Source organism: Pristis pectinata, chromosome 7 (genome assembly GCF_009764475.1).
Source record: "Pristis pectinata isolate sPriPec2 chromosome 7, sPriPec2.1.pri, whole genome shotgun sequence".
NCBI lineage: Eukaryota > Metazoa > Chordata > Chondrichthyes > Rhinopristiformes > Pristidae > Pristis > Pristis pectinata.
The window spans coordinates 49,875,917-49,888,544 of NC_067411.1; the positions used below are offsets into that span (position 1 = coordinate 49,875,917).

Below are 12,628 nucleotides of genomic sequence, written 5' to 3' on the forward strand. Positions count from 1 at the left end.
CTGACCACACACGTTGACCTCATGTTAGTGGGAGCTCTGACTGTACTTTATCCTGTCAGGGAGTAGACAGACACACTGAGGTCAAAGGACCATCAGTAACTACACTTTATCTGTGACCAGAGAGGGCACAGACTGCACTTTGACCTGAGTTTAAACAGGACACAGATTATACTTTGACCCAAGGTCAGACAGGGAAATAATTTCACTTTGACCTGTCAAGAACATAGAAACTACTCTTTGTCATTTAGTCAGGAATTGCATAGATCTCAAGTCAAAATGCAGAGAGTTCCAATCATGACCCTGGAGACACAAGAGACTGCAGATGCTGGAATCTGGAGCAACAAACAATCTGCTGGAAGAACTCAGCGGGTCAAGAAGCATCTGTGGGAAAAAAGGAATTGTTGACGTGTTGTGTCGAAGCCCTACACAGGTCAAAATGTGATCTGTGGTTCTCGACCACATGTCTTATCACTGTTTGCCTCCTCTCTGAACTCAGGTCAAATCTCATGGTCAAAGTGACATTTCATCAGTTCTGATGAAGGGACTCTGACTTGAAATGTTAACTGTATTTCTCTTCCCGAAGAGGCTGCCTGACCTGCTGAGTATTTCCAACATTTTCTGTTTTTATTTCCTCTGATGTTTGGTTTTTGATCACAGGTACAGATGGTGAAATTATATTTTGGATGCAGGAAAGGCAAGGATCTTGTACCATAGAAATTTTGCCTTTTATCCTGGGCTCTTCCATCCCTATTTTCTCAGAATTCCCTCATAGCCAAATAGCAGCCTTCAGTCCACTGAATGTAGGGGTTATCTGAGCAGTATAGCAACTGGTAATAGGTATATGAGGCAGGTTTAATAAATGACCTCAGAGTAAAAAAAATCTCCTTGGAAATGGTGATAATATTATGATAGAATTGTGTATTTAGTGTGAGAAGGAGAAACAAGGGTCAGAAAGAACTGTGTTTAAATAAAGATTACAATGGAATACAGATTTGACTAAAGTGGAATAGCAGGAAAGATGATGGCTGGTAAGGAGGTAATTCATGACACTCAGCAAAAATGTATCCCAGTAATGAGGAAAGACTCTAAGGGAGGGATGAAAAAACCATGACGAACCAAGGAAATTAGAGGGTAATAAGTGGAAAGAAAAATTGTATAAGGAAGCAAAATTTAGCAGTAGGACTCAAGATTGGGATAAAAACAAAATCCAGCAAAACTGGACAATAATGATGAGAAAGAAGGAGAAAATAAACCATGAGAACAAACTAATGCAGAAAATTAGCATGGATAAATAGAGCTTCTTTAAGTATATAAATAATAAGACAGAGGTTCAAGTGAACATTGGATCCCTAGAAAATGAGGCTGGGGAGATCCTGATGCAGGGTTTTGAACTGAAACATTGACAATTCATTTCCTCCAACAGATGTTGCTCAACTTGCTGTGTTCTTCCAGCAGAGTTGTTTGTTGCTCCAATCATGACCCTGTTGGGTAAAGTGCCATTGACAAGGTACTGAATGAATTGAGGTAGTTCGAAGGGCCGAGTACAATTGTCATCCTTCTTTTTATTAAGGTTTAATGTTTCTGGAGTGGGTCTGCACATTACGAATGAACCATGGCCTGAATCATGGATATGCTTGGTCTAGTGGTGCACTTTCCTGAATGAGGCAGTCAGCCACAGTTGATAGACTGTGAGGCTACCTAATTAAAAGCATTAATGTGCACCATTCATTGAATTCATCCACATATTTTGTATAATTCTCACTGAGACCATCTAGTCAACTGCCTCTCTGGCCTCTCCCTTCTCCTCAACTCTTATCTCTCAACATGGCTAGTTGTCAAACTTCATGTGATATTTTAGTATATGTCCTGGTTAAACATTCTGTACATATGCCAGTAATTGTTGCTACTACTACTAACTTTTATTTTGACAGATTTAGAATTCCTTCCAAAGGTGAGAAAACATTGATTACCACAGCTCAAGTGTGTTGAAGTGGACTACATGAATTTTGAACGAAGCACTATGGCTAAGAATGTTTCTACCATCAAAATTCTGAGGCAGTTGCAGTGAACCCTCATTTACTGTGGGCAGCCTCAAGGAAACACTCTGCCTGACTGAGCTGATGCATCGCTCAATATTAATCCAATCCACCATTCTGGAAATTGAGCTGTGTGATACTATTGTAGAAGTACCATGCTTCATATCTCCATGTAACATTTCTTCACTCACAATTTTAATTAAGACATTGGTTCACTTTTAAAGAACTACTAAAGCTTTCATTAAGATAATATATAAAGGGATTTAACTAATGCACTGGTGAACATTATGCAGGATGAAATTGCTGGGCTTATTGTGATGATATTGAGTGTACCCATTCTAGAGTCCCAAACTTAAGCCAAGACCTTAAGTCTTATAGGTGTCTATCAGTACCCTCACTTCAGGGAAATTATACTATATCACCCTATAATGCAGAGACTAATTTAGTCTCTTTTCTGAAGGGCTTTAGCTGTCAATCACTATTTCAAGTGGTAGATCCCACATCCCAACAAAGGAGGAGATACTTCCAGATAACAAAGCAGATCAAACATAGTTATTTTATTTAAATAGGGCACATCTATTTGAGGAGGAAATTCTAACAGGGGTTATAGTTCTGCAAAGGATTTCCAAACACATGTTCAATTCTTATAAACTGGAGAAACATACCAATGAGTTCCAGACAAACATGTTGTCCATCGCAGAAAGAAGGCTCTGGGAAGAGATCCTTCTCGGGTCAAGGCTGAGGAGTGGACTCTGTAACTCCTCCCCACCCTTACTGCCTTCTAATATTTATATCTTTTTTTTGCCAGTCATCAAGAGACGACCTCACCTGCATGTGATGTTTTCACAACTGGATTGATCAAGTCAGATGGCAGGACCCCTAGGTTAACGAGACACTGCTGTTTCTTCTGATTAGGTTATGGTCTCAGTTAAGTCAACAATAGCCTTCCTGAGCCCGGCCAGTATTGTTTCTCAAGATTATAGTAAACAGTACTAGTTAAAGATTAACAATTAACATCTTGAACCTTACATAGTTTCTTCTGCTGTGCTAAAAAGCTGAGTTTAGCACAAAGCCTCCTGACCCTGGATAGTGAATATCCATCACATTACCTTTTGGTTTATAACACGGAACCATGACCGTGCATTCTTCTTTAACATGAGGTTTTGTCTTGGGGTTGCAGCCACCAGCATGCAGTCCTCTGTGATCGATACATAGGACCACCCGATATCTGAGGCCTTGTCCACACGTCACTGTACACTAGAGAGAAACAGACTGTCAACACGCAAGAGCTCAGAGCTCATATATCTGCTGCAAGAGAAATCTTGGCAGGTGAGAAAGTTAATCAAATAAATTAAGTAAAATCAAATTAACAATGTAAAAGACAGTATATTGGTTAAATATGATCACCATTCCAATTACTGCTATCAAAAAGAAAAGCCTCTAATATAAATTCAGAGCAATGTACCACTCTATTAAAATCTTATCGTCTTACACTGTTGATAAGTGAGGCTGTCCAGCAGTGCACAAGTCCTAGTAACAAATTCTCAAGGTTACTGACTGCTGGGATTCAGTCGGAGATTACTGGATAATGCTGGAGCAGATGGGAATGGTAGGAGTGGTCATCAGGGCAGTTACAGCCTGCACATATAAAACTTACAAATTAAAGGAATGTGCATGTAAACCCTAGCTCCAGTGATAGCATTGTCAATTCTTTGCAATGGGAAAGTGCTCAGTCAGTATGGTTGCATATTCAACACGGAGAGTAACCACTTGGTGAAATGTTGATGAAATGAGCTCTGCATGAATTATCACATTCAGGAGAGGGACAGAGAGAAAAATAAACAGTAGCTCACCATTACCATAATCATCTAGTGATATGGAAATATATTATTCATTTCTTGACAAACATATTTATCTGCTTGGCAAGAAATGTGAATAATTAATAGATTTTCATATCATTAGACAAAACAAATTGATGAACGTAGAGCGGTGGATATAGTGTGTGTATATTTTAGTAAGGCATTTGACAAAGTTTCCCACAATAGGCTCATCCCACGAGGCATGGGATCCATGGAGACTTGGGTGCGTGGATTCAGAATTGGCTTGCCCACAGAAGACAGAGCATGGTAGTAGATGGAGACTATTCTGCCTGGAGGTCAGTTGTTTGTGGTGTTCCATAGGGGTCTGTTTGGGACCCCTGCTCTTTGAGATTTTTATAAATGACTTGGATGAGGACGTGGAGGGGTGGGTTATTAAGTTTGCAGATAACACGAAGGTTGGAGATGTTGTGGATAGCGTAGAAGGTTGTCGTGGGTTACAACAGGATACAGACAGGATGCAGAATTGGGCAGAGAAGTAGTAGATGGATTTCAGTCCAGAAAGGGGTGAAGTGATACACTTTGGAAGATTGAACTTGAAGCCAGAGTACAAGGTTAATGGTAGGATTCTTAGCAGTGTGGAGGAACAGAGGGATCTTGGGGTCCAAGTCCATAGATCCCTTAAAGTTGTTGCACAAGTCGTTAGGGTGCTTAAGAGGGCATATTGTGTGTTGGTCTTCATTAGTCGGGGTATTGAGTTCAAGAGCTGTCAGGTAATGTTGCAGCTCTACAAAACTCTGGTTAGACCACACTAAGAGTTCTGGTCGCCTCATTATAGAAAGGATGTGGAAGCTTTAGAGAGAGTGCAGAGGAGATTTACCAGGATACTGCCTGAATTAGAGAACATGTCCTATAAGGAAAGGTTGAGCGAGCTAGGGCTTTTCTCTTTGAAGTGACAGAGGAAGAGAGATGACTTGATAGAGGTGTATAAGATTATGAGAAAGATAGACAGAGTGGACAGCCAGCACCTTTTTCCCAGGGCAGCAATGGCCAATACCAGAGGGCATCTGTTTAAGGTGAGTGGAGGAAAGTTTAGGGGAGATGTCAGAGGTAGGTTCTTTACACAGAGAGTAGTGGGTTCCTGGAACCCACTGCTAGGGGTGATGGTAGAGGCTGATACAATAGGAATATTTAAAAGACTCTTGGATAGGCATACGAATGCAAGAAAAATGGAGGGTCTTGGGCTGTGTAGAAGGGAAGGGTTAAATTGATCATGGGTAAGTTTATATAGGTTGTCCCAACATCGTGGGCTGAAGGGCCTATACTGTGCTGTACTGTTTTACGTTCTATGCTTTGATATTGAAGTATGCACACGCTGGATCTATCAGTGATTCCCATGTCCCATGAATGAATAAATTAAAAAAAACAGACCATAGATGTAACAGAATGATCTTGATGTATTAAAGAATGCAGTCTTTCACACCACGTCTTGAAGTGACAGCAGTTTTCCAAATGCTTCCAGCACTGTGTGTTACTCTACATCAACCACCCTAAAAGTTATTTCCTCCACCATTGGCACATAATGGCTATTCTGACAGCATCTCCAACCTGCATGCTTTACCACCAAGGACAAGGGCAACAGCAAATGGGAACCTGCCAGCTGCCCTCCAAGCTGCACACCATCCTGACTTGTTCCTTCATCATTGGATCTGAATCCTGGAGCTCCCACCCCAACAGCACTGTGGGAGAATGCTCACTATGACTGCAGCAGTTCAAGGCAGTAGTTTATCCCCACCTTCTCAAGGACAATTAGAGGACGGGCAATAAATGCTGGCCTTGTCCATGATGCCCAGATCCCAAAAAAATGAACATTAAAATAAGCGTGAAGTGACTGTGAAGTTTTGTTGTATTTACTCTTGTTGCTGACTACTCTTATCCTGGTAGACTTTGAGACAATTCAACCCAAGAGTGAAATTTCCTTACAGGTGACCATTCCTGTGACAACCATTTAGGACAATCGAAGAGGTTACAGGGCTGCATGATGGGAAATTTCTGTATGTACATGCACTTCCATTCCTCTGCATTGTTGATTTGTCCATTGATGTCTTCCTCTACACAGGAGACAGTGCGGAGCTGAACACCTCCTCCACATGAGCTTGAGCAGGCAGTCCAAGGGCTACTGTCCCACCTGCCAACAGAGAATAACAAGTGGTTTGTCATATACATTAAAAGTGGGTAAGACCTAATACTGCAGAATATGTGACTCAACTTCCTTTCCTCAGCTAGTGGTGACTTAGCACTTTGTGGTTTGTGAATAAAGCATATTGATATTAGAGTTTGAAAAGCAATTACATTATTTTCATTCCAGAAGATAAAAACTGGAAATTTTAAGCAAAATCATAAATCACCAGAAATGCATAGCTGGGGAAACAGATTAATGTTTTGGATGAAACTTTTCATAGGGACCTAGAACTAAAGGTCTGGAACAGCCTCAAACCAGAAATAATGACCTCTTTTCTCAGAGATGCTGAATGACCTATTGCACATTCCTAACATTCCTGTTCCTGCTTTATTACCTTTTCCAATGTGCTAGAAGCAGTTTCCCACAGCAGAATATTACTGATACATCTAACACTGGTAAAAACAATTTGCAAGATTCCTGTAAAATTGCAGAAAACTGGAAACCCAGTTTGGAAAGCCAATACTTGCAACAATGGCATGATTTCTGACAGATTCTCTTTAAAAAATGTTCATCAAAATCTGTGTGTGTGTGTGTGTGTGTGTGTGTGTGTGTGTGTGTGTGTGTGTGTGTGTGTGTGTGTGTGTGTGTGTGTGTGTGTGTGTAGTTTCCATGTTCTCACAGAACGATACGGCACAGGAACAGGCTCTTTGGCCCACAATATCTGTGATAATATGATGCCAGATTAAACTAAATCTCTTCTGCCTGCACTTGATCCATATCCCTCCATTCCCTGTGTATTCATGTCTATCTAGATACATCTTATACACCATTGTCATATCTGTTTTCACCACTACCCCTGGCAGCCGATTCCAGGCACCTACCACTCTCTGCCCCGCACATCTCCTTTAAACATTCCCCCTCTCACCTTAAATGCACATCCTCTAGTATTTGACATTTCTACCCAGGGAAAAGACTCTGTCTATCCTATCTATGCCTCTTATAGTTTTATAATCTCCTCCCTGTGACCATGTTGGTTTCCTCTGAGTGCTCTGTGTTCTTCCCACATCCCAAAGACGTCCAGTTTGGTAGGTTAATTGGCTACTGTAAATTGCCCCTTGTGTGTAAAATCTGATTGAAGTTGAGGGGAATGTGGGGAGAATGAAATAGGATTAGCATCAGATTAGTGTAATTGAGTGTCTGGTAGTCAGCGCGTGCGCACACACACACACACACACACACACACACACACACACACACACACACACACACACACACACACACACACACACACACACACACACACACACACAGTATTAGTTTGTGCATTTGAAGGTGCCTAGGTCCTTCAGGCCCGTTAACCACTGGTGTTCTTGACCTCATCCCCCCCTGCTGATCCTGACTCTGATGGACTGGTGATCAGACCTGGCAACACCTAGGTCCAGGCAAACAACCAGAGTATTTGCAGTGTGTACTAGTGATGCGGGGAACACTGTTCTCGATGAAGACCCTTTGTTGGGCTGGAACCTGCTGGCTGTCCTGTGGCCAACTGCAGACATTTACTGTCATAAATAACAGCAAGATTGGGGCTTCTGCAGAAAAATTAAAGCATTCAAGTTGCCTAGCAGGCTCTTGCCATTGGTTTCCCAGGTGCTTGGTTCACTTTCCTGTCTCTGTCTCTCTCACTGTTTAAACCTCTGCATCCTCCTCCTCCCCCCTCTTCTTCCCTCAATCTTCCTCCCTGTTGTCCTCCCCTAGCTGTATATCCAGGAGCTATGGAAACTCACTCTGGATCCAACCCAAAGATGAAGCTGGGTGCATGGCAGATCTTGCTCTCCATGACGCACACTGTGCTGACAAGAATCATTCCCCCCTCAGGTGCCATATTTGATCGTACTCTGGATATAAAATGCGAGGAATAATTAGAAACAAGGTTAAGAAAGTTAAGTCTCTGAAGTGTGTAAGCCACACTGAAATGAGCTGTCTGGAGTTGCAGATGCCTTCCACTTAACTAATTATGGAGTTGCAAGGGCAAAGAACAGCTGTGCACATGGCTGAGAATTGGTGCATTGAATATGGAGGACGTGAGAAGAATGGGGAGGAGAGTCAAATAAATATTTATGCACCAGTTCATGAAATTATTGCCACATTCCCAACCATGAACAAATCTTCTGTAAAGGTTTCACCTCAAAGTAAATTGAATGTTGACAGCATTTTCCTTTTAATGCAGTCAATATTAGAATCTATGCAAGCACTCAGAGACAAAATAGCAAACGGATGAAGTAACAGAGCAGAGCCATACAGCAATGCTTTATAAATCAGGGAGCAGCATCATGCACCAGCTGATGGGAAAAAGGAAAACAGAATGGTGATCATACTGTGGTAACTAAAGCAGCTGACAGATGGGGAAAGAAGTGCAGGGTCAATCACATCTTTACAATTGGTGCAAACTTTGCACCAAATTACCAGTAATTAGATGACATCATTGGGCTCATTGGCTCAATGGTTTGGAGTGATTTGCTTGTACCACTGCAACAGCACTGCTTGCTTACGGAAGTGCAGCTTCACAATGCAGGGGCCTTTCATGAGATAATCTCATTTTGTTGTGCCTAATCATTAGGTACACAAGAGTTTGGTAGGTCATTAACTGATTACTTCATAATACCTACAAGCAGAAAAACACAGAAAAAACTCTCAATGGAAACTGACTACAAGGAACTGGCCCTTACACTTTCTGGAGTTTTGTTTCAGCAGTTTAAATAGCCAAGAGTTTTGATGAATGTTCAATCAATCCCAGTGATTTTCAATCCATTATCTCCTCATTCATTCCTACTCTCTCTCTCTCACAATCTGTCATCCCTACTTTCTCTCTCATTCTCTCACATTCTCTCTTTCATTCTGGAGTTGGCTTACCACCAGCATCAGTGTCATATCGAGCATTACGTACCGAGGAAGCGGGTGGAAGTGGTCAAAAGGAATGATCTGTTTGTAGCCGTCACTGTTGGGAATAACAATGGCATGTGTCTGAGTGGAGGTGGTCACAACAAAACACGGAATCAATGATTACGGTACAAGCAAAGTGCAAAGTGATACATTTTGGGAGAAAGAAAAAGGAGAACAAGATAGACCAATGGCACAGTTCTAAAAGTTGCAGAACAACAGAGCAGCCTAGGTGTACATGTGAATAAATCTTTGACAGTAGCCTTGATGAGCCGAATGGTGTGCTTCTCTGCCATAGTGATTCTATGATTATATTAATTAATTCCAAAGCAACAACTGTTATTACCTAGTCAGAAAATGGGCTGTAAAACAATGACTTACTTTAAATATTAGATGAAAATCAGGCATTAGTTGGACACAAAAACCAATTTAGTTACTGGTACTTAAATTTTGCTTCATACAGTGTCTGAGCATTGATCAGGTTGATAGGGAATAGAAGACACTGTGATACTATCATTTCCATTCTCTTGCTAAAACAAATCAAAATTCTCAAAGTTCTGGGACAGTTTTTTCTTGAAGTATTAGCCTTGTTCAATCTGATTTTTGATCACCTGGAGGATCAATTACTTCCGGAGACAGTGGAGAATGGAGAGAGTTGATGCTAGTTGATTATAACAGTCTTCAGTTCATGAAACCACATTGGGCAAGAAGTCCAATCACATGGCCCAATGTTTTGTGTGTTGCCCCTGGTGAATGAAGGCATTATGGTTAATGCAGCCTTCATGGACTTCAATAAACCCTTTGACAAAGTTCCACAAGGGGAAATTATCAAAGGGCTTACCAAAGTCTGTGCAGCCTACATGAACAAATATATACATTAACAATTTGGATATGAACATGGAGGTATGATCAATACCCCCATGATGCAGATGACACTAAAATTGGTGGCATTGTTTATGGTGAGGAGAATTGTCTTCAGCTACAGGATGCTATTGATCAATTGGAAAGGTGGGCAGAGAACTGGCAGATGGAATTTAATCCTGACAAGTGTGAGGTGATGCACTTGGGAGGACTAATAAATGTAGGACATAGATAATGAATGGTAGAGCCCAAGATCAGAGGGACACTGGTGTACAAGTCCAAGGATGTCTGAAGGTGGTAGCACTGGTAGATAAGTTGGTGGAGAAAGCATACGGGATGCACTTTTTCGCTAGCGGGGATATAGAACATTGGAGTAAGGTGGTTATGGTAAATTTTATGAAATATGTTTAGTCCACAGTTGGGAAACTGCATATTTTTGATCATCATGCTATAAGAAGGATGCACTGGATAGGGTTCAGAGGAGATTCAATAGGATGTTGCCTGGGACAGAGAGTTTCAAAGTCAAAGTTGAGCTTATTGTCATGTGCACAAGTACATGTATGCACAGGTGCAATGAAAAACTTACTTGCAGCAGCATCACAAGCACATAGCATCATATGAGCATGATTCATTAGAAAAACATATTAAATGTAATTTATACATATTTTTTTACAAGAAGGAACACAATTAAAACAAAAAAACGAAGTCAATTTTGTGCAAAGTGACCAAAGTTTCAGTTATGAGGAGAGAATCAATACAGTGTGTTTGTTTTCCTTGGAGTGGAGGAGTCTGAATGGGGACCTGATAGAGGTATACAAGTTTATGAGGGGCATAGATAGGGTAGATATTAGGAAACATTTCCCCACACAGAGGTATCTAAAACTACAGAGCATAGGTTTAAAGTAAAGGGAAAGAGATTTACAGTGGATCTGAAGAAGAATGTTTTCAGCCAGAGGATCCGGAACACACTGCTTGAGTAGATGGTGGTGCAGGAATTCTGACAACTTTTAAGAAGTCATAGAATCACGGAGTCACAGAGTAAATCAGCATGGAAACAGGCCCTTTGGCCCATGCCAAGCCTGTGGCCCACCAAGCTAGTTCCATTTGCCCATGTTTGGCCCAATAGAATCACAGACTGAAGTATCTACATGAGTACGCAAATTACCAAGGCATAAAGGCTATGGACCAATTGTTGGTAAATGGGATTAGTGTGAATGGCTACTTTATGGTTGGCATGGACATGGTGGGCCGAAAGGCTTGTTTCTGTCCTGTATGACTCACACTCTCCATGGTTCTTTGCACAAATGTGCAAACTGTGCATTTTGTAAATTTCACTTAGCTACACCCAGCCCTTCCATCAACTGGGTTGGTAATATCTCCTCAGGAACATGCACAGTGCTCCCTTGATATCAGCTCTGCTATTTAAAGGCTGCTTAGCCAAGTCCCAGTAATTTGTGGATGCGCTGTACTTTGGATGCTGCCAGGACCAGAAGGATGGAGGGCAAGCTGCCCCAGCAGTTTGGTGAGCTGTATTCCCATTACTCCAGTCGTTGCTGCTTCAGTGGTGGTCTGACTGGCTCTGCTGTACGTCGCAGGAGCAGACACAGCAGAAGGAAAGCCCAAATCTCACCTCCTGCCAAAGGAACCATGCATTCAGAAGCTGAGGTTCTCCAGGTCAGTGGTGCCAGGGATCTATTAATCTCCTGCAAGCAGAGCTGCCGTCACCCATCCTGTGCTGTGATTGCTCCACCAGTAGAGGTGAAGTCCACTTCAAATTTCTTCCAGGTTTGGGCAGCAGATCTGTGCCTATGTTATGGGCTGCAGCTCACTGCTGCACTGAGAAGGTCACTGATGCTTTCTGTTCATGGAATAGGGATCTCACTTCCTTCTGCTTTAGCAGAGACAGTCAAGTCAGAGTGGGCACATAGGTTCTCAAGGACCATTGGCTTGTAAAAGGATCAGGGTGTGGAAGGCTGCACCTGTGACAAGACAGGCTCCCCATGCAAACCTGGAGCTCTGCATGAATTGCATGGACTATCACTCTGTGAATCTCTAACTGCTCTATATCTATGAAAAGGAAATACTCATGGACAATGTCATTTGGAGTTCATTCTCCAAATCCCCCAAGTTGGTCACCCAATGTATGCTCCAAAGCTTCTTTCAGAGATGTTAGTCCATTAAAGATTCATCCTTCCATGTGGTGTATTCTTTAATCACAAGCCTCCTGTTCACCTGGGTCTCATGGATGGTGAAGGGCACTCTATGATCAAACCCCAGGAGAGGGCATTCACTGGAGCAGTCTGTCTCTCCTGAAGACTTCATTTATTGCCTAAACCACAACAACATGACTCCTCAATATTGTTCAAACAAACTGATAACCCCTGACCTGTCAATCAATCAAAAGTTTACTCCTATGTACATGGCAAAGGGTGGCCTCAGACTAGTCTCCTGTGAAGGAGTACAATTCCTGAAGACAATGCCAGGTTCAGACACATCAAGACTAGACACAGTCTTGTGCCAGAGACTAAGCAGCTGCTATGGTCTCTCGTGTCACTCAGGTTATATCACCTCAAGGTACATTCAGCAACATGAGAGGGTGCAGAGAACATGCACCAGGATGTTGCCTGGGATGGAGTGTTTTAGTTATGTCTACATCAATGGTGCTGAGGTCGAGGGGGTTGACAGCTTCAAGTTCCTGGGAGTGAACATCACCAACAACCTGTCCTGGACAAACTACATGGATGCCATGGCCAAGAAAGCTCACCAGCGCCTCTACTTCCTCAGGAGGCTGAAGA

At 42.1% G+C, this 12,628-nt stretch overlaps 1 protein-coding gene across 5 annotated transcripts in view; it reads right to left on the reverse strand.

Moving 5' to 3' along the window:
• LOC127572812 (ADAMTS-like protein 1) overlaps positions 1 to 12,628 on the reverse strand; it is a 480,850-nt gene that overhangs the window by 110,376 nt on the left and 357,846 nt on the right. For 4 of the 5 annotated variants that reach the window (XM_052020448.1, XM_052020449.1, XM_052020446.1 and 1 more), the window contains exons 12-14: positions 8,980 to 9,030; positions 5,837 to 6,041; positions 3,146 to 3,293 (exon numbers count right to left, since the gene is read on the reverse strand). In XM_052020448.1, coding sequence (XP_051876408.1) covers positions 3,146 to 3,293; positions 5,837 to 6,041; positions 8,980 to 9,030 — 404 coding nt within the window. The remainder of the gene's footprint in view (positions 1 to 3,145; positions 3,294 to 5,836; positions 6,042 to 8,979; positions 9,031 to 12,628) is intronic. The other variant, XM_052020447.1, reaches the window with a different exon arrangement.